This window comes from Sorex araneus, chromosome 3, assembly GCF_027595985.1.
Source record: "Sorex araneus isolate mSorAra2 chromosome 3, mSorAra2.pri, whole genome shotgun sequence".
NCBI lineage: Eukaryota > Metazoa > Chordata > Mammalia > Eulipotyphla > Soricidae > Sorex > Sorex araneus.
The window spans coordinates 78,964,309-78,986,646 of NC_073304.1; the positions used below are offsets into that span (position 1 = coordinate 78,964,309).

Genomic DNA, 22,338 nt, shown 5'->3' on the forward strand with positions numbered 1-22,338 from the left:
GGCAGAGCCAAGAATCAGAGCTCAGAATGCTAGATTGTTGACTTGGGGTTTGTCTGGGACGACCAGTCTCTCTACCTAACTTGAATTTTCTCAGGCTTGAGAGAAAAAAGAAGTGATTTGTTTTGCAATGTCATAAGAAGAATCACTTGCAGGTAGAAGTGGCTATTAGAATCTGTTACTGTATTTTTCCCATTTTTATGATGTTCTCCCAGAATCCAGTATTTCTGGCACTAGTTTTGAGGATTTACCTGATAATAAACAGACTTACTTAGACATCAAAAAAGTGCCAAGGAACTCTACCTTGATTGAGGCCAGCTGATAACTAGTGCAAAAACTCAGGTTATAGTATACTGATTAGCTGTTAACTCATACCAATCTGCCTTCTCCTTACCTTCCCTGCTTCCTGGTAAAGGTTATAAATAAACAGCCTTTTCTAAATTTGTAAATTTATTTTTTTTTCAAAAATACAAATCAGGTGCTCTGGAAATTTTCAGCTCAAAAGGCAAACTTTGCTGTTATTACTATGATGGCATGCATTCATGCTTCAGAAAACCCATTTTGGGAATACCTGTCCATCACTTTCCCAGACCTTTTTCCAAATATATGCCCAGTCTTTTCTTTCAGTCAGGACCCTAAACCACTCAACAAGAACACCTACCAAAAAAGTTTCTCCAAAGTTGGGGCTGCTTCTGATTTGTCTCTTTCTAATTAGACTGTTTTTAATTTTTCTCTAATGACAAGTTGTGTGTGTGTGCGTATAGGGGAAAGGGTTAGCTTAAAGTATGCACAGGTTGAAAATTTCATTTTTTCTAAATTTCTGTCTTTAAATGAAGAAGATGAATAGTAAAACAGAACTGGAAAATTCTGGTATGTCCCATTTTAGGTGTGGATAGCTCTGCAAGGTTCACTCTCAAAATTTTAGTTCTTTACTTACTTGATATATCACAATAGGACAATGAAGTGACAGCATGTGTTATTGAATAATTTCGCCATTGAAATAAAAAGAATACAACCGAATCAGTTCTCATATTACCATCTAGGGAATCTTAAATTCTCAAGGATTTGCCTGCCTTGTGTACTGAGAGGCAACTGTACCTGGACCAGTGCCAGGGAGGCAGTGAGCAAATTGATCATACACTTGTCACTGGCCTGATTTATATGTTCTAGACATTATCTTGGGAGTACATCTGGTTCCTATGAAGGGACACTCAAAGAATAGAGCAAGTAGGCAGAGACTCAGGATAATATACGTTGCCAATTGGATCGTTTCTAAGATATATAATAATATATTGCTTGTGGGGGTCTTTACTAAATCAAATAAAGAATGAACCCTAGATAGAAAACCAGCAGCTGTGGTTGTTAGGTTGTCATCTGAAGTAAGCCAGTATGTGACCTTTAGCTGAGCCTGGTCTAGATGATTTCAGAATCAAGTGAAGGTGATGCCATGCTTTTAATGAAGAAACACAGTTGACAAAGTTCCAGTAGACATTAGGGAAATACAAAGAATGTTTCACCTCAAATCAAACTCACTGCTGTTCAAATGCAGACTAATGTAGATCTGGATCTGAAATTTGAATTTTTAAATATATATGTATATATCAGATTTTTATAGTTAGAGGCCAAGATTTTTATGTTGTGTACTTTTACTGATAAAAGCTGATAAACAGAATGTTAAAAATACACATCCATTTGCATATAGAAACTTGGTTTTTATCTTCTTTCTCCTTGGTTTTAAATTTTTAATTTTGGGGGAAGGGTTGCACCATATCAGCAGTGCTCAGTGACTACTCCTGGCTCTGGGTTCAGTCATCACTTCGGCAGGGCTCAGGGAATCATATGTGGTGCCAAGGAATCAAACAGGGTTGGATTAATACAAAGCAAGCACTTAAATCCCTTTACTCTCCCTTAAGCCCTTTGAATTTTTAGAAAACATTAATTGAAAGGTCAACATATGACCAAAGAGTGTGTTACCTTCAACAGTATCCTCTAAATGTTATTCATGGCTTTGTCCCTGTAAAATCCAGTCCCTGATAGTTATTGACAATTGATTTCTCAAGTTATACTTAGTAATAAGGATTTCGTTTCATAAAATAATTGGTTATAAAATTTTATTTTAGATTATTTAAAATGGACTACTAAACTTTACCTTAAGAACTTAGTCCACAAAAGGGGAACAATAGAGGTAACCTGCACTGAAGAGCCTCATGAATAATTTGTGTAAATACACAGATTCACTAATATGATTGACCTTATTTTCATCAACAAAATGAGTGCTTCAGTCTACTAGAAACTCCTTAGACAAAGTTACTGCTCATAAAAATGAAAGAACTGAAACATCACAGATGAACTTGCCTAAGAAGCATGATTCCTATAAGCCAACTGTAGTGTAATGCCATTCCTTTTTTTAGGGGGTGGGTATGGGTCATACCTGGGACTTTCAAGGGGACTATATGATGCCAGGGACTAAACCTGGATTAGCTTCGGGCAAGGTAAGCATCTTAACCCTTGCACTATTTCTCTGGACTTGCCATTCCATTTTTACCAACTGCAGATCATGGTTCGGCAGAACTGTCAGTTTACTAACAGAGAATTAATCTGCAGTCATATCCAAACTTTAGTCTTTAGACACCCGAAGACCAAGGATAAGGGGATCAAGCTGTTACCTGTGCTGGGAATCGTTCTGGTCTGTAGATGGTATTGTCAAACACTCATCATGGCCATGGAAAAGACGTACTACATGCCCACCAAGAAGATATCCTATAAAAGAATTGTATTCTGCTATGAACAGAAGGGTAAGTTTTAACACAGTGTACAGCATGTTTAAAAGGATAAATTCATGCAAGTCTGAACTGGTTATGAAAAACAAAACAGGAAGCATTTGGGAAAGTACAGATTCCATGAATCAGACCTGAGACAGAAAAAATAAAGTCAAAGCAATTCTAAAATTGCAAGTTAAATAGTTTCAGATATGAGCAACATCTGACATCAAAAATGTAAGGTAAAAGCAGTGTCAATCCATATCATTAAAAACCAAAAGGAAAATTAATTTGCTACTGCTTCAAAGATAAAGATTTTCCATTTTTTAGAATGCAAATATACCCCACACCAAAATTCTGGATAAACTCATACAACCTTAGTGTGTATATTTTGTAGTAGAAACAATATCAAACTATTGTCTTGGGAGAAGAGAAGCAACACACTCTTCTTGAGCACTGTCACCAAAGAAGTTAGCTTTTGAGTGCATTTAACAAGCACAGATCAAACCTGTATATTGTTCCCATTCATGGAATAAAAGGCAGAATGACATGACAGTATCCTCAAGCAGACACACTTGTCAACAGGCACTTTGATCTCAAAATAAGAAAGCTCAATAGCCACAGAATTGAGAGGAGAATTCAAAAACTGAACTTGAGGGACATAATAACCCAGTCATTTTCAAATAAAACTTGAGTCTTAATTCAGAGGACATGGTAGCAGAGATTTCAGTCTAAATTTTATCTTATAGAAAGAAATGTAATTTGATATCCCTTCAAATGAAAATATTTTTTAGATCAGCCTGTTCTCAGGAGACATATGGACCTAACATGCCCAGTGTTTGTATCAGGGTTTTTTTAAGTCACATAATTAAGTTACTTTAAGGATTTTCAAACTATTTAGGGTATTGGATTAAAACAGTAAGAATAAGACATGCCAGAGAAGAGAAAAAGTATTAGCAGGGCAATCTGTACCAGGACCATCTGATATTCCCTCATTTATTTTTTTTTTCATTCAGGCAAAGCAACTTTTTCTTAAACTTTTCTCAAAAATTTAGAAGACCATTTCCAATTTTCCTCTATTTTATTGTACTAACAATTTCATTTGTGTCCTTTTTTATCCTAAATTTTTGTTTTGGGAGGCCACACCTGGCAGTACTCAGGGCTTACTTCTGGGGAGTAATCTGAGCTCAGGGATCATTCTTGGCAGGGTTTGGGGAACCATCAGGGGTGCCAGGGATCAAACCTAGGTTGACTGTGCTCTATTTGCTGTATTGTCTCGCTGGCGCCTCAGTTGGGTTCTTTCAATTTATTTTTTGCATTAAAATGCTTCATGCCATAAGGGTTTTCTTAGCAGTTAATTTACTTAGAGACATTCCAAACCTTCGGAGGTCATTCTTTTGAAAATTATGTTTAGTAAGGGTTTGGCCAGGACCATCAAGATGACACTGCTAGGTGGTGCTGGGGCAGGGAGGGACAGAGCAAACAGTACTGGGGATTGAACTCAGGGCCTTGAAAATGTTTGGCAGGTGCTTTCTCTTTGGAGCTTTCCCCCTGGTCCCAGGATCAAGTTCGTAAGCTAACTCTCTAACATTGTGATAGCGAAGCCACACCCACGTAGAAGCTCATCATTTACAATCCTCAAGCTCCTCCAATCAATATTTTACTACTACAGAGAAATTTGACAGGTGTTTGTGCATCATAATTTCCCTTTAGTGAAACAGATGAGGGTACTAGTTGTGGGGGAGGGTCAGGAGGAGGATCACTCACAGTCTCTGTGCTAAATAGGGTTTCTCGCAAGTGGAAGTGTAAAGAACACATTTCTACAGGACTAGGTGACTCAAGTGATGAGCTATCTGCACTGCAGCACAAGAGCAGTTAGCACTTAACACTTCTTTAAGGACCTTTTTGACAAGACTGAAAATATTCCTTAATTAATTTCTACAAGCCCTCTGTTGGGTTGGAAGTAATTTTATTTCTACAGTGCAAATGAAAAATTTAACATGAAGATTCAACCAAAACCTCAACTGAATCAAAATTCAATTTAACCCTAGAGTTTTTTTATTCCTGATAGAAGGAGAATAATTATCAAAAGACTAACGGTGGTGGGTTTATTCTGGCATCAAAGAAGAGAATAAACATAATCTACCTTTTAAGGACTTTTAAAACTCTTTAAAAAAAAAGAGTTAAAAATCAGTTAGTTTGCTAATTCTCCAGTTGAGTTATAATTCCTTCTGAAACTAGGGTATCAATTTGATCATTTCTTCCTCTATTTTCAAACATGTCATAGAAGGGCATTTCTGGTTTGAAATGGGTAATCTCAAGGTGATAAAAGGGTTAAAAAGTCTGTGATATAATTATTTTTTTCAGATTCCGGTATTTCTAAAAAATGCCAAAGTGTAATGCACCGACTCACAGGTCATTGACATTTGATTATTCTGCTCAGCTTCGTATTGCTGACAAGCACAGTGAGGTTACATATTTATCATACATCTTAACAGTTATGTTGACTTTGGCTCAGACAAAAAAGGTATTCTGAACAAAATTTGATGATCGTACTTTAAGAGAAACAAATGGGAGAAATATCATTATTTTTAAGTGGTGTTCCATAAACACAAGTAAAAAACAAATGGCCAAACACATTATAAAATCTTCTTCCCATCTGTGTGGGGATGCACTGGAGAGAAATAAAAACAATACTACCATTTTGGCAAATAACCTCTTCTAAAACTGATGGTACTGAGGTCTGAACACTTACAACTGACAACCATAAATAAAAAAAATAAAAATGAAAAGGCAGTGTGAGAAGGAAGGTGGCTAGGCAAGTCCCAAAAGCAGATAATGCAAAACTAATGCTAAAGAAAAAAAAATTTTTAAATGTCAGGAATGCTCATGCCATCGGGATAGAAAAATAATCCCTTCCAAAATCAGAGAAAAAAATTCAAGTGAACAGAAATCATGCAGTGTGCCAAGACATTCAGTGGAGAGGGTGGGGAAGCTGAACAGTAGCAGACAATGCCAACATCCATAGCAGAAGACAGACCGGCTGGCTGAATGCAGATACCCAAAAGCACACCTTCTTCGATGCTACTTCCTGAGCAGGTGGGATGTACATTCCAGAGTGTTTGCATAAAGGAGGCATCCACTTGTATGTTACCATTTGAGACTGAGAGATGCTGTAGCAGAAACAAATGAGACATCCTTTAAATCACCAGGCCAGACTTGACAGAGCCAACTCTTTCTAAAAATTGCCAGGATTGAAGGCCGCTGTGGTCCTGTCATCTGGCTCTTTCTACATTGCCCGTGGGAGATTTCTCTACCTAACCTAGAAGCAGCTTCCAAGTGGGATGCTTTATTCAGGGAAGAAGAAGGATTCAGTTACAGAGGTGGCAGACAAGTGTTGACTTCATTCTCTCAGCTGGATCCCTGATTCAACAGGAAGTCATAAAATGTCTATTCTTGGTAGGAGAGCAGGGAATTCACACATGGGAAAATCTACACTCGAATTCAGCCTAGAGCAAAGAAAAAAATTGCCATGGGGATTAGAGCTGAGAAGCTTAAAAAGTTAGTCCTAACACTTCTCTGATCTCCTGGCCCCCTCCACCTCCCCTAAATGTTGATGTCAATGCTACTCACCCAAGTATAAGATCCTAGTACAGGTTCTCATCTGCATCTGCCGACCACTGACTGGGACTGCACACTTAATGGAACACTGAAACTGCTCTTTCTCCAATAGAAGCTTATTTTTGATATATACCCCCTCATTTTTTTTTTTTGCTTTTTGGGTCACACCCGGAGATGCTCAGGGGTTACTCTTGGCTCTGCACTCAGGAATTACTCCTGGCGGTGCTCAGGGGACCATATGGGATGCTGGGATTCGAATCCGGGTTGGCCTCGTGCAAGGCAAAAGCCCTACCCGCTGTGCTATCGCTCCAGCCCCCTTTTATCGGCTCATTATTCAGTGGAACAAAGCTAGATAGTGTGATTAATTCATAAATGATAAATGGGTAATAAATTCATAGTGGGTAATGGGATAGCAGCAGAGTTTTCTAAACACATTATTGTAAATAGCTGGAAAAAGCAGTTACCACTTAAATCTTGGGGGAGAGAACTTAGTCCCCTGTACCAAGATTCCACAACCTGCCCAACCTCTTGTGCCTTAGTTCTCTTAGTTACCTACTTCTAAAGGAAAGTCATGCACAGATGAAAAGTGCCTTGTTAGGAGATACTTACGAGGTATCTTTCGGAGGACACGCTTACAAGAATGAGGTCATCACCAATTCGAACTTTCTCTCCCTCGGACCTCTGTTTGGAAGCAGGGTGTATGGTCCACCAGCAGGCTTCCCCTACAGAGAGGCTCACTGAGTCAGTTATTGCTTGAATCCAGTGCCCCAATTCTGCTCCTCTTTCCCCTTCCTCCTATTACTGCCCTCCCCTCCCACAGCCTGAAATTGCATATAAGCATCCAGCTAGTCCTGCACCTGCTGTGACTGTGCTTATCACTTTAATTTTCTTTAAAGACAATGGTTGAGAAAGAGTATTGGAAGTCAGAGTCTATAGCAATCTTTGAATATTTTTAAATACATTTAGACAAATACTTCCTTCATAAGCGCTTAGAAAACTTTAAGAATTGACTTCACTGGTTCACTGACCTCTCATCTAACTTTATATTTGTTTCCACCTAACACCCCCACTGTGAAAATCACTAGAAAATGAGATTTTAAAAAAAGGGTCTAAATAACAAGGACTTAAGGGGTAAATATGATATTTATAGCAAAGAAGTAAAATTGACATTTTGGATGAGTAAGCAGAGGATGCTTTTACACAAGAGGAAGCTTAAGCTTGAGTGTGTAGATAAGAAAATGGAGAGGTCATCTTAAATAAATAAGTCTATTCCTACTGCCTAGTTCCCAGAAAGTCTCTGAAACTGGAGTAACAGTTACTTATGGATACAGCAGAAGATGGGGTTGAAAATCAAACAGTGACCCAAATTTAAAAGGCCCTTGGATTCCCCATATCCTTTTCTCTCTCCTGTACAGCAGATGCTTATTCCTCCTGCACTCTTCATAAGAAATTTAATCAGCATAATGAAAACCCACAGAAAACTTGGAATTGAAAAAATACCAGGTATCACTGAAGAAAAAAGTGAAAAATAATACTAAAAATAAGAGAAAAAATAAAATCATAGGCCCTTACTAGTAAAACCTTAGCTCCTTTTTCTTTAACTTCATTCTGAATTTGAGGATTATGCCTTGACAAAGTCAAACCATCCAAAGTTATCCAAAAATACAATTGTTTGGATAACTATAGTAAAGTGTCTAGGTGTCTGAGAGATTATCTACAAGCGAGGGCAAACAGATGGTAAATCAGAGCCTCCAGTACAGAAATTCCAGTAAGCTTTTACTACGTTGATATATAAGTGAGTGAAGATGAAGGACCACCTGACAATTTGAGGAATTTAAACCCAAGAAGGAATTTAAAACAAAAAAATTAGGGAGAAAGGACTTGGAGAAAACATGTTGCAGAGAGCCAAAGAAAACTCTGAAAGATATATCATGGGCCAGGTTACTAGTACCAAGATTAGGGCACATGCCAATTCAGTCCCCTGTACCAAATAGCTTCACAGCACTAGAGGGGTGGCTTGGGTGATCCTCGGAACCAAAGGACCCAAGGACAATTGCGTTCTTAGGTGCTAGTATTGAGCTACTGGTCCAACGGCCAAGAGTTTCTGGAAATGAGCCTTGGCTCCCTAACATCCTTGCAAGGCTCTCTGCCCCATAAGAAAATATTTTGGGAATTAATAAACACAGATGAGAAAGTTACATTTGTGAGGCAAAAAATAAAAACAAAAAATGTACTCAGAGGAAACAGAAACCGAACCTTCTAAAGAGGGAAAAAACAAGTGGATAATAGGGTAAAATTGAAAAATTCTCTGCCAAAAAAATAACAAAGAAAAATAGGTTAAAATAGGAATATAAAAAACCCAGAAGATGGGGTATACAAGGGACCATTAAGTAAATGATGCTTGGAGGACTCACTCGGGATGGGAGATGCGTGCTGAAAGTAGACTATGGACCGAACATGATGGCCACTTAGTACCTGTATTGCAAACCATAACACCCCAAAGAAGAGAGAGAGTAAAGGGAATGTGCCTGCCACAGAGGTGGGGGTAGTGGTGGAATGGGGTGGGGGTGGTAGGAGCGATGCCGGGAACATTGTTGGTGGAGAATAGCCACTGGTGGAGAGATAGATACTTGATCATTGTATGACTGAAACGTAATCATGAAAGCTTGTAAGTCTGTAACTCTGTTTCAGTGTGATTGATTTAAAAAATACCAGAAAATCAATCTTGAGGACTTTCAGATAGCAAAGAACAAAGAAAACAAGAGATAAAAACTACCAAGAAATAATACAAAACATTTACCAAGCTAAAAGACTAGCATTCTCAGATTGAAAAGTCCCCAACATAATGGAGAATAGAAACCCTCACAGCTAAGTCCATTCTTTTGCATGAGAGTGGTACACCCATTAGTGCTCAGGACTTACTCTCTGGCTCTGCACTCAGAGATCATACCTGGCAGGGCTGGGTGACCATTTGGGGTGCCATGGATAGAAGTTGGGTCAGCTGTGTGCAAGGTAAGCATCTTACCCTCTGTACTATTGCTCTGGTTCACACCTTGGTCCATTCTTATGAGATGCAGGATAGGCAGGATCCAGGCTAAGTGACATACCACTTTGGAATTTGAATAATCAGAGCAAAGTGAAAGATATAAGTAGCTCTTGGAGAAATATAAAGAGATCACAAAAGATCAGTAGTTAAAATATAGATTTCATAACACCTAGACCACAAACTAGAAACAAATGGAAGCCAGCAGGAGGCTGAAAAAAAGGGTTTTTTTTGTTGTTTCTGGGTCATGCCCTGCAATTCTCAGGGTTTATTCCTGGCTCTATGCTCAGGAATTAACTTTAAACGGTTCTCAAGAGACCATATATGACATTGGGGATTGAACTTGGGATGGCTGCAAGCAAGGCAAGCACCCTATCTGCTGTACAACTGCTCCAGCCCTGAGGGGGAAAAATGTAGAATGTTATGAATTATTTGTGGTGGATAATTAAAGCACTTGACAATCTGTCTCCTGTGGATCTTTCCTTTAAAAATGACTAGGTATTTGTGGTGGGTGGTTGACCAAGGAAGAAGAAAACATGGAATCTAGGAAACAGAGGTCCAGAAGAGAAGCAAAGGGAGTTTCCTCGAAGACCGTGGGTAATGCCAAGAAAATGAAACTGGTGAGAGAACTAACGCAATGAGTAACTAAGAAAAACTTAAAAGTACTATAACAAAGAGACTGGATCACTATATAACAAAGCTCCTTTGAAAAAAGTTAGAGTTATACCAATATCAGCAATAATATTGATTTTGCATTTACATTGAAAAAGATGTGATTGTATCGGAGGAACAAGGAAGAGCAGAGCATACACACTAACATTTTATTATGCACATAGGACATCAAGAGATAATACCTCATCTCGAAAAAGAAGTACAAGTATACAATACTATTCATAAATAAATGGGAAACGATGCTAGGAGTACAAAGTAGAACTCCAGAGAATTCTACTCCACAGAGTTAAGGAATCTAGAACTGGGGCATGTGGAGCAAAAGACATATTTTCAATAAGTCCAGATCACTATTTACCTCATTAAATGATCTCATTGAATTATGTATCGGTATTATTTTAATTTAGTTTAAAGGCTCTAAATACTTTTAATTAAATAAAATATGACAGAACAGATGCAGCTAACCCGTATGTTTGAAGTGGAACAATGTATGCCTACCTATTATTTTCTCCAGATCACCAAGCAATGTGGAATGAAGCTGGAACTGAAGAGGAACCCACCAGAGAAGGGATGTTCACCTGCCCTTGTCTGGCTGCAGTCAGTGAACTAAGAGCCTGGAAATAGATAGATCTGTTCCCTGAACCACTACAGTATTGACAAGTTACTGGTATTAAAAAAAAACTTTTCCAGCAGTCTTTTCTTCATATTTTCCCTCCTAAATATAATTCTAGCAATATATAAAATGCTAAAAAAACATAAAAATCTTTTTAAAAGAGAAATGGATTCAGTAACAGATCAAGGGCCAAGTGATCACCAGTTTTGATAAGAATATCAAAACATTTATTATCCATTGTGCAGGGGTAAAAATGTCCAGAATTGTTCAAGATACTGCGTTCAAAACTTGACACACATTCTACTAGAGAGTCAACTCAACTCTCAGCACTTATTTTCAATTTAAAATATATTTTCGGGTACATTGACAAAAAGACCTGAGTAAGAAAAAGAATAGTAGTCTGTTATTTTGAGCCAATATCCACCCTGGAGTGAGAAAACAAATACTTATTTGAGCTATATGTACATTTTTTTTGACAACAGCAAGCCAACTTCAAGTAGAACTAAACGGGGTTGGGATGAAGGGAGGTTTTAGACTCTGGGTTTTCATGAACACCTGTTCAACCCTTTCCCACCTCTTATGCCAAAGTCAACATTTAATCTGTCAACTTTCACAAGAGTTAGCTTATGTGCTTGTCCGGTGTGTCAGCAGAATTCATGCCAAGTGTGATTTTAGGAATTATGAAAAGAATGCAAGAAGGAGTGGTCCTCTCTGATTCTATCTCCCTCTATATTTTTTTGACCAGAGACATATATAAATAGGATTCCCAATCATATCACCAGAAAGTGGTATTTCTCAATTTTCTTTTAAGTTTTAAATGTCTAAAGTCATTTTTACTGACAGAAGAAAAATGGCCATACATAACTTCTTTGACTTTGTTCTCTGAGACTAACAGTTGGTTCAGACTCAGAGGCCAACTTAAATTCAGAGAGTGTGATAGTTCCCTCATTTAAAAAATTTCCAGTATAGGTATTAACCTTAGAGGGGAATGTATTTTAAGACCCCCTAGCTTAAAACAAAGCAAATCCAAATCAAATTCAAATATAGTCTTATCTTATGAAAAAAATCTTAATGGATGAGGGTAGGCCTACTCTTGTGCTCTGCTCAAATACAAGAGCAAGAAAAGAAGTAGTTCCCCCATGAATTTCTAGGATACTACTATGCATGATGGGCAAAGAGCATGCGGATATGGTTTAAACTTGAGGATTTCGTTTTCTAGTTCATTTGTAATACCAGACAATTTCCATCAGTCCCTTACAAATTTACAACTTCGGAAGAACAAAATCACCTTTTTCTTTCTCAGTCCACCCAGTTCTTCCATCCCCCCTACCATTTGGGGGGAAATGTTATATTAAAGACAATTTACAAGACAAAGTCTTGAAGGGTTGTTTTCTCTTACTTGTCTTCTTTCTTCCTGCCTATTTTCCAAAGTATGGGCTTTATCTTTAGAGCAGGTTCTACCCAACAGTAAATTCTCATTCTGCTTGAGTTCTCATTCTCCTGAATCATCTCCATTGCTTGCAACTAAGAAATCTCATTAGTATATAGCTCAACCGCTAAGCTAATAAAAACAAAAATTCCACATGCAAATGTCCTGACAGATGGTCAAGTTGTCCATGAATATTTCTAGCCACAGGAAGCACCCCATTTCCCAGTGCTAGCTGCTTCTTTGCTAGATAGTTGCAGATAACACAAAGTGGTTTCCTTGACTGAGGTAAAAATGTGCCTCCTTTTAACTTCTATCCATTGCTCCACTTCTATCAACACAGCAAGTAGGTCTTTTATTTGATGCTCTAACTATAAATATTTATAGCTATCTTAGTCCTTTATTCTTTATGTCTGGTATCCTGGGAGAACCTGCACAATCCTGGTTGCCACCTTCCTTATGATCCAACTTGACTGTCATAATTTTTGACTGACCTAAAAAAATGAGCTATTAATTCCAAAAGCATGTGATACATAGCACTAATGGGAAAGAGAAATTTAATGACATTAAACCATAATGTGATACATCTGCTTTCTTCTTACTCTTCATTTGTTTCTTTGATTCATAGAAAGTTTTGGCACTTTTATATCACTAGTAATTTTGTAACTTTTACCAACATCTCAATTATTAAATAACAGGGTTGTATTTTCATTACACTTATTTTAATGGCAAGCAATACCAGTTTCCTACTTATGGCAATGATGTCAAGCTCTGCCCATAAAAATTTCACTGTCACTGTCACTGTCATCCCCTTGGTCATCAATTTGCTCGAGCGGGCACCAGTGACGTCTCTATGTGTGACTTGTAATACTTTACAAATATTGTTTTTGGCATATTGAATACACCATGGATAGCTTGCCAGGCTCTACCATGTGGGCAGGATACTCTCGATAGCTTGCCGGGCTCTCTGAGAGGGATGGAGGAATTGAACTCGGGTTGGCCGCATGCAAGGCAAACACCCTACCCACTGTGCTATCACTGCGGCCATAAAATTTTAAATTAATAAAATATTAAGCAAATGATAGAAGGGGTGTGTGAAAGTTACAAAAATAATGGTGGATATCATTGACTGACATTTGGGAAGCATGACTTTTTAAAGAGCTGACAGCCCGATGAATAATGGGACTAGGAACTATTCCTATCATTTGGACATACATATATTCACCATGTAAACCCTTAAGCAAACTGTGTTTCCTTAGCATTACCATTGCAACCTTACTATCAGGAATATTATTAATAATTTCTTTACTTATTTTTAGCACCTAGCCCAAGGTAATCATCTTCTGAAACACTGTGGTTAAAGTATTAAATTCCTATTATTTCTTAATTCTCCATCAGAATTACATGCTTGCATTGCAACTCTTTCTTATTCCCCAGAACTTTATCACACTAATTATTGATGAGATTGGCTTGGAATCTCAGGCGAACAACATTAAGATCCTATCCCAAAGCCCCTCCTCCAAGAACCCACCGAGCAGATCTCAAAATTCTGACCTACCTGTGGCATGCTCCCGCAGACCAACATCAAAGGCAAGTTTATCTGTTTGTGATCTTGATGTTGTTAAACATGTTAAATACTGTGAAAGAAAAGCACAAGCCAGTGAAGTCAAAATGGAAGGTCCAATCCTGGGATTCCACTAGTAACTGATTCCCAGTTGCCAATTTCAACACTGAGCTAATGTGAAAAAAAACTTGTTTGTCTCTATCATTAGTGCAGTGCTTTTGGCAAATACTTTAAAAGTATACTCAAAACCTCAAAGACGTTCTTCCCTAATAACCCAGTGATTTAACTCATCATACTCTATGTCATATAAATAAATTGGGTGTATTCAATAGAATTAAGTTCAAGATACCCTGAAAAACTACAAAAGGTATTCAAAATAGTTTTATCTAAAAGGTTACTGTGTAGACAATATTTAAGAGATCATTGTATAACTGCCAGCACATCACAAACAAATCTGGGACCTCACACTTGCCAGCATTTGTTCTACCACTGAGTTTCATCCCTGTTTCTACTAGCAAAATTTTAATGCCTCGCACCAAGCTCACGACAGAGTTGTCTTTGGACAGTAGGAGGGATGAGCCAAGATGATTCTCCACTTTTATTTACTTTCTGCTTGTGCAATCTTCTAAGTTTCAAAACTACCAGATAATGTCTATTTTTTCTATTATAAAAATGTTGCGCATGTAAAACTTTAAAAAGGACTTCTAAAATTATAAAGTGATGGGGACAGAGTGATAGTAGAGTGAGGAGTGAGTAAGGCACTTGCTTTGCATGTGCTGACTCAAGTTCGATTCTTGACATCACATATGGTTTCCTGAGCCCACCAGGAATAATTCCTGAGTGGAGAGCCAGGAGTAAGCCTTGATCACTGCCAGGTATGGCCCCAAATCAAAATAAAATAAAATAAAATAATTAAGGAGAAATAAAAACATAGCCTTTTGTCTGCCTCCATCATTAATAGACACAAAGGCTGGTCTTAGAACTAGATGGGGTTGCTGACTGATCGGGGCATGTTTCTAGATTATACTTCCAGCTCTCTGCAGGAGGGAAATGGAGAATTGGCGCATTATACGAGTTCTATCTCATGAGCTTTATCATCAGAGCTGGTCCTAGAGAACTAGCTAGTCCACAGTTATGTTAATTGTGAGTGGGAATTTTGGGATTGGGGGAAGCAAATCTAAAGATAAATAATGAAGTCTTCAGATCTCTGACATGACATAAGCCTGAATCTTCAAGTCCTCAGTGTGTGCTATGAAATTTTGCTATTCTACAGAGATAGTAAAACAGAGATATTTGAGTTTTATTTAATTTTTTTTATAAACACCATATTCTGTAAGAAAAATAATCACCTCTTACTCCTAGAGATTGCTGTGGAACAAAATTTTGTACCTGTCTAAATGACCCCATCTTCTGCTTAGATAATAGTCCCACCTTCCTCTGCCCCTTCCTCACTCCCTGAAACATGCTCATTTCAGTTCTGTCTTTTGCAGAAAGGAATACAATAAAGAAAGTCAAGGCTGAAAAGGCCAACTTCTTACCAGTGCTCAGGAAAAAAAAATCTGCAACAAATACATTATTTAATAGGTAACTACTGTTCTGCCAATTTGATAGTTTGGACTTTGAGATGAACTTTGCAGCATGTTGTAGGTATAAATGTGTGCAATAGTCTGGTATCACCACAACAGTTTTCCATGAGGACTAGAGTTAAGATGACACCTTTTCCATGTACAGATGACACTGAGGATAACACATGTAGGAAAGGAAGTAAATGTGCAAATGTTATTAGAGTTAGCATGTATGATAGTTGATTGAGATCACAATGTTTTCCTAATGCTCCCTGTAAAATACCTGCAGTATGTATTTAACAAATTTATTACAAACTAGAATTTTTCTCTTTTAGTTTCTTTCACTGAATTATCACAAATGTGGCATATTCTGCTTCCACATTCTTAATTAGGTACAGCTTGATTGGCTTTTTCTGACTGCGAAGTGGCTTCCTTTCCACCTGCCTCTGGACTAACCCATTTTACTCAACTTCTTCTGGAACAGGAGGCAGTCACCACTATCCCAATTCATTCAGCCAGTGAGAGAGGAGAGAAGGCACAGAAATCCCATGGCCATGATGTTCTCTCCTATGTTGGGTATCCTTGTAGACCCAAACACAAGATAGGGCCGTGCTTACCATTCCGCTGAAGGAGTGCCGCAGGAGAATCGCGTGGCCATACAGCAGGGTCCTGTGGCCACCGCCTTGGGCTGCCTGTGGAGAACCAGGAGGGTAAAGTCAGCACCATCCGGCGGGCCCCAAGTGCAAAGAAGCCAACAATTCTGGGAGACAGACTACAAAGGAAAAGACCCGCTGCAAAGCTTTTTAGAAATTCATTCTAAAAGCAAATGGCAGTCTGTGAAGGGGGAGAGACTCGTGGTCACAGCATGCAGTATCCTGGGGAGAGGCTGGGCCAGACTGCTGTTCGGGAATGGCCCGTGCCCAGGTGAGCAGAAACACAGAGCTCTTCTATCAGGGAAGCATGTGGATGAGACAGGTGCTGCTTACCTTCCTTTGAAACTTCTCAGAGGCAGTCAGAGTGAGAGAGAGAAACAATGGGGATATAACGACAGCCCAGTGACAGAAAGGCAGTATGATGCACAGGTATATGGTCCCCTTTTGTGTCTGGAGGCCCTTTTACCTCAATGCAAGTGCCTATGTCCACTCCCTTTAACAGGCCTTTTTGGCCCAGATATCACCAGTGAGCAAGGGCTCTGAAATACAGATCTTGAAAAGGGCAACCAATTATGCAGAAATAGACCCAACAGTGGAGGGTCCTTCTCAGCACCTTTGCTGCCTCACCCATCATCCACTCTGGCTATTTGCTTGGTAGCAGCACAAAGAGCAAGAGGGGTAGGTACCAGAAGAAGAGATAGCCTGACACAGAGTCAATGACATCTGCTTCTGATTTTTTCGCCTTCGATCCTGAACACACGTCACTCTCTGAACTGAACCATTCATGGTGTGAGATAAAAATATTCTAGTCAGAGGCAGTAGGTAACATGGGGAACAGAGTCATAGACAGTTCTAGGAATTTAGGGCATCAACCTTTTCTATTTTATATGAAATATCTGTTCTGGTAGCCCTATCATGTGAACTGCCCTCGGAGTTAATTTTTTTAATATGCTCCTTTTAGGAGACAAAATTGTGCACTAGTCCCCGTTTCCAAATACATATGAGAAGAGAATCAAAAGTCTGAGATCAAAACCAAATCATGATGAGCTCCACAGACAATCGAATCTGCTGAAAACTCCAGGTACATGGGTCTTGGTGGCTGAAAACTCCAGGCCCTCTCAGACTCAAGGTGGGTGACTTCCCCCGCACCTCCTGGTACTTCTGGAAAACCCAGAAGCCATGCCCACCTCCCACCTCTGCTGCTATGTAAGCTCATCTAACATCCCTGTTCCAGACACTCTTACATAAATCTTGAAAGAGATCAACTAACCGCAAAAATTTGGGGTATTTGTTGAGATGTCTGGAGCGATCTTGGATGATCCGATGATCATGGATGAACAAATCATCATGAACAGGCCAGGTTTTGTCCAAACAAAGCCCAAAGAGCCACCGCCACGCCCCCGGATGGATTGTTCAGTTAAATATTCTGGATTTCCTGGAGCAAAATCTCCAAATTCTACAATACTGACATCCCAGTAGCAGCACATCATATTGGATGGAATGTAATGCAGAAGCCAACAATCTTAACAAATAAAAACATTAGTACAGAAGACTTAACTTCTGTCAACAGCTTAGTAAGCCCTCAGATAAGGACTTAATAATCCCATGTTGAAATACAACAATTTCATGAATTTTCATCTACAAAAGTACTTTTTGACCATTTATTAAGCATTTAGTGGTAGCAAGCAATATAAAATTATGTGGGTCTGCTATGGAGGCAGGTTTGAAGGGTGGTTGGGAAAATGGAGACAATGGTGGGGAAAAGATAGCAGTGGTGGTGGGATTGGTATTTGAAAATTGAATGCTTGTAACAAATCATCATGAACAACTTTGTAAACTAGGGTATTTAAATAAAGTTGGAGATGTGTACTAAAAGTGGGTAAAGGACCAAACATGATAGCCTCTCAGTATCTGTATTGCAAATCATAATGCCGAGAGAGAGACAGAGAGGGAGACAGAGAGAGAAAAAGTGCCTTCCATAGAGGCAGGCTGGGGTGGCAGTAGGGGTAACAGGAGGGATACAGGGGATATTAGTGTGGGATATACTAGGGGATATACTAGAGGAGGGATGGGTGTTGGAACACTGTATGACTGAAACCCAATCACGAAAGCTTTGTAACTGTATCGCATGGATGATCCAATTAAAAATAAAAAATAAAGTAGGGGAAAAAATAAAAGGCTCACTTCTGAAGAAAAAAAAAACAACAACAACAAATCATGAAAAGAGATTCAAATATATTCCTCCCACAGGCACTGCTTTTGGTTCAGAGTTACAGGTCAGTAATCCTGGAAGCTAGTTTGAGGTTCTGCTTGTCTCCTACATGTGGCCCTATCAGAGAAATGAGCAATGAAAGATTAAAGCCAGAAGGGAAGGCACAAGGTAATAATGCCTGGAGTAATTTTATTTCAACTCTATTTAGATAGTCAGAATCACTCTGTCAAAGAGATGATTTCCATGTCACACAATTAGCCTAAAGATAAAAGATAATTCTGGCATCATATTTTTTTTACAGCATACAACTATTTGCAAATGTGGCTGTGCTTTTTCTATAGCTGTGAAGATATTTAAATGCTCTCAAGATTTTACTGTTATGAAAGAATTAAACACTCCTCACAATTTCCAATTTTCTTGAAGTCATTGGAGCTTTGGTTTCTGTATTTACAAATGTGTCAACAGCTTACATTAAAATTTGTCATACTAAATAATTTTCACATCCTGTCAGTCTAACTGAAACATTCTCTGTGCACTTCTTTTATTACAAGTTAATTGATAGCTTGCGGTGGTTGATACGGTGGGTGGATACTATCCAGTAGTACAATGCCTCAAATTAAACTCACTAAAGTTCCTATAGAATTATAATCTAGGCAGGCTGCCACCTGCCTCCAACTCTTCTTTGCTTCCCTTAACACTGTAATTCTAAGAATGTAGAATTGCTCACTCCCAAAGCAGACATGAGTGTTGGGAGAGATTTCCAGAGTGCCAGAGGAGTGGAATAAGTATGGTACCAACAGAAATACTTTGGGACTCAATGGAGCTGAGTGGGATATTTCTGTGCTGATCCACAGACCTCACACTCCAACCCAGACAAGAGCAATAGCACCCATGCTGCCCACTCCTTTTTATGCCCTCATCATAGTCTTTAAGGTCCTACATCAGGAGTCAGTAAGTTTTCTTTAAAAGAACAGTTAGTATATAAATATATATTTAGATATTATAAGTAAATAAATACATAGAGTTATAATATTTAGGGATTATATAATGTTCTGTTCTGTTGTCCCATTGTTCATCGATTTGCTTGAGCGGGCACCAGTAATGTCTTTATGGTGAGACTTGTTACTGTTTTTGGCATATTGAATACACCACAGGGAGCTTGCCAGGCTCTGCTGTGCAGGCAGGATACTCTTGGTAGCTTGATGGGTTCTCTGAGAGGGTGAAGGAATCAAACCCAGGTCGGCCACGTGCAAAGCAAACACCCTACCCACTGTGCCATCACTCCAGCCCATTATATACATATACTAAAGCATTATAAAATATATATAACATATAATATAAATAAATATAACTATTACTATAGAGTTTATTCTGTAATCTTCAACAATATCAAATTTTAGAGGTTGGAGTAATCCCTGAACACAGAACCAGCTCCAGGAGTAAGCCCTGAGTATAGCCAAGTATGACCCAACCTCACTCCCAACCATGCCAATTTATTTTTCTTCAAAATGTATGATTACTGTACTCATGGATCACTCCTGATGGGGCTCAGGGGACCATTATGTTGTGCTGGGAATTGGACACAGGTCTACAGTGTGCTAGTAAGTGCCTTACCTACTGTACTATCTCTCTGCCTCAACCCTCCTTATTTAAAAGCCATACATATCTAGAGAGCTCTGCATAAAGAGGTTACAGGCTTGACTTAGCCTGTGTCTGGTGTTCCCATCCCCTGCCTTATTAATCTGGTCCTTCCCCTGCCTGACTTCACCCAACAAGTACCATGTTCTCAGTTCCTCCCTCTGTTCCAGCTATGTGATCCTCCCTGATTCCTCAGATAAGCATGTTTTCATTGCAGGATCCCTGCACTATTCCCATGTGCCTGGCTGCCCATTCTCCAAAGGACTCCTGAGTTGCTCCTACCACTTGCTCAGTGGTTTGCTCATGGATCCTTAGAGAAAAGCCCCTCGACCAGCCCAGCTCTAAAAACAACGACTCTGCTTCCCATTCCTTGGGGCAAAAGCACCATGAATTTTTGTTTTCTCCCATATCAAGATTCCCTTGGTCAGTGGGCAAACAGGAAGTGCCTATGGTTATATTTCATATTAACATTTTTATGAATAACATGAACATGTACACGATGAGCAATTTTAATAAATTTATAATCATCTCCATATTAGTGACGGAGGAATAGAAAACTAAAGAAACTTTTTCAACATTGATTTGTAAGCACCAAGCTTGAATTTAGGCAGAGCTCTCTAGATACGTATGGCCTAGTCATAAATTCCAATAACTTTTCTCTCTGATGCCACTTCTTAAGTAACATTCTAGGAAATATACACTATGCTATGTAGAAAATGGTGCGGGTTTGTTCACGAAGGGGATCCAGAGTTCATGACTCTGAGAGTTCATTGAGATGCAGTCTCTGTCTCTGTCAGGAGTGACCTTAGCAGTCGCCATTGGCAGCAGGAGAACATTTAATATGACTTCACAAGATTGGACAGGGCAAAGTAGGTGACAGTGCCCTGATGCTATGTCCAGAGGAAAATGTGTTCTACTAGATCATTAATTCATCCAGGACCTGTAATTTCAAAATACTGAGACTGACATCCCTATTGATTGTTCCCAGAGGACACTGCCTCACTGTAAGATAAACCTACAATAGTAACCAAGGAGCTTCTGTGTGTGTGTGTGTGTGTGTAAATAAACATTAGATATCTAGTCACATTTTTAGACTGAAATCTTGAGATCATTTTGGTATGTGTGTGGGAAGGGGGAGGGTAGCAGACTAATTTAAATCATTAAAATCTTTAGGGAAGGGGGTTTATAGGGCATGAAACTATTTTCAAGATGTGGTTACATGGGTGTTCATTTCCTTTGCTTCCTTATTCCATTTCTATTACAATCTAATAGGCTATCAAAGAAAGAAACATTTCTCAGAGGTCATAGACCAACATTTCATAAGCACTCTGGAAGTCTTCAGCATCACCTAGGAGGATTCTATTAATTTAAAAAGGCCAAGTCATAATGATGCCATATACGTAAAAACCAACCAACCAAAGAACAGTGATGCTCAGCAGTACAAAATCAGGAAACCTCATACGTTCAGTTGGAAAACCTACTGAAAGTCTATTACTAGCGCTACCAAATATTAACTTTAGGAATTTATTTAGATGAAAACCTTCAAAATGAAACGACAAAACTTCATTCTATACAAGGAAACTTGATTCTGTGAAATGGAAAGGTGCACTTTGTTACAAAATGAGAATACTGATGTTTGTAACATTATTCTTCTAAATTTAACTTTATTTAACTTATAGATGTAGTGCAAATTTAATGAAAATTCCAGTAGAGTGCCTTAGAACTCAACAAAATTGCCATAAAATTAAACTGGATATATATATATAAACAGTATGAAAGTTTTATTCTGAAAAGAAACAAAGCTTTAGTAAATATTATAAAGAAAAATTCATTCATCCTGGTTTCAACTCAGAGAAAAATGTGGCACAATATACATAGTACATAAACAAATCTGAAATGTAGCATACAATAAAGTAAATTACTAGTATAATGGGGTGAATAAAGGATTATTAAGCAAATGTCTTTATGATACTATAGATAAATCAAAAACACATTCAAGAAGGTCCACAGGAAATGGAAGATTCTGTGTGGATAATATATTTTAATATTTCATTTTAAAATTAAACTCTAAAACCAGCATGTAATAAGTAGTCTACATTCCTTTACAGATTTAATACTTTTCCATGTATTGAGTCAAGAGATGCACTCAGACGAGACAAAGACACATGATATACTAAGGTCACTAAACTTCAGAACAGTATTTAATAAAGAAATATTATCACTTTAACAAAAGAGTTAACATTTATTGAAAGGTAGGGGAGAAAAAGAAAGACTGATATGTAAAGGATAGAACAAATGATTCATATCAGGAATGAAAATAAAATATATGGAAGAAATTTTATTTCTTCTTATGGTGAAAGAAATGATGATGCAAGCAACTTTGATATTTCATTTCACATCAATTAAATTTGCAACAATAGGAAAAAATGTGCTATCAAGGCTCAGATTTAGCTGCTTCTATGTTCTACAGGGTGGCACTGAAAAGAACTTTTTGCAAAGCAATGTGGTTGTAAAGGAACCCATAGCCTTACTGGAGAAATTTTACATCTGGGAATAATTCAAAGGAAGCAAAGAATCT

General features: G+C 38.4%; 1 protein-coding gene across 6 annotated transcripts in view; it reads right to left on the reverse strand.

Moving 5' to 3' along the window:
• The window catches only part of RYR3 (ryanodine receptor 3), a 605,205-nt gene that overhangs the window by 328,199 nt on the left and 254,668 nt on the right, over nucleotides 1–22,338 (reverse strand). For all 6 annotated transcript variants that reach the window (XM_055132600.1, XM_055132599.1, XM_055132596.1 and 3 more), the window contains exons 4-8: nucleotides 15,875–15,949; nucleotides 13,687–13,765; nucleotides 6,987–7,099; nucleotides 5,830–5,929; nucleotides 2,664–2,757 (exon numbers count right to left, since the gene is read on the reverse strand). In XM_055132600.1, the coding sequence (XP_054988575.1) occupies nucleotides 2,664–2,757; nucleotides 5,830–5,929; nucleotides 6,987–7,099; nucleotides 13,687–13,765; nucleotides 15,875–15,949 (461 nt within the window). The remainder of the gene's footprint in view (nucleotides 1–2,663; nucleotides 2,758–5,829; nucleotides 5,930–6,986; nucleotides 7,100–13,686; nucleotides 13,766–15,874; nucleotides 15,950–22,338) is intronic.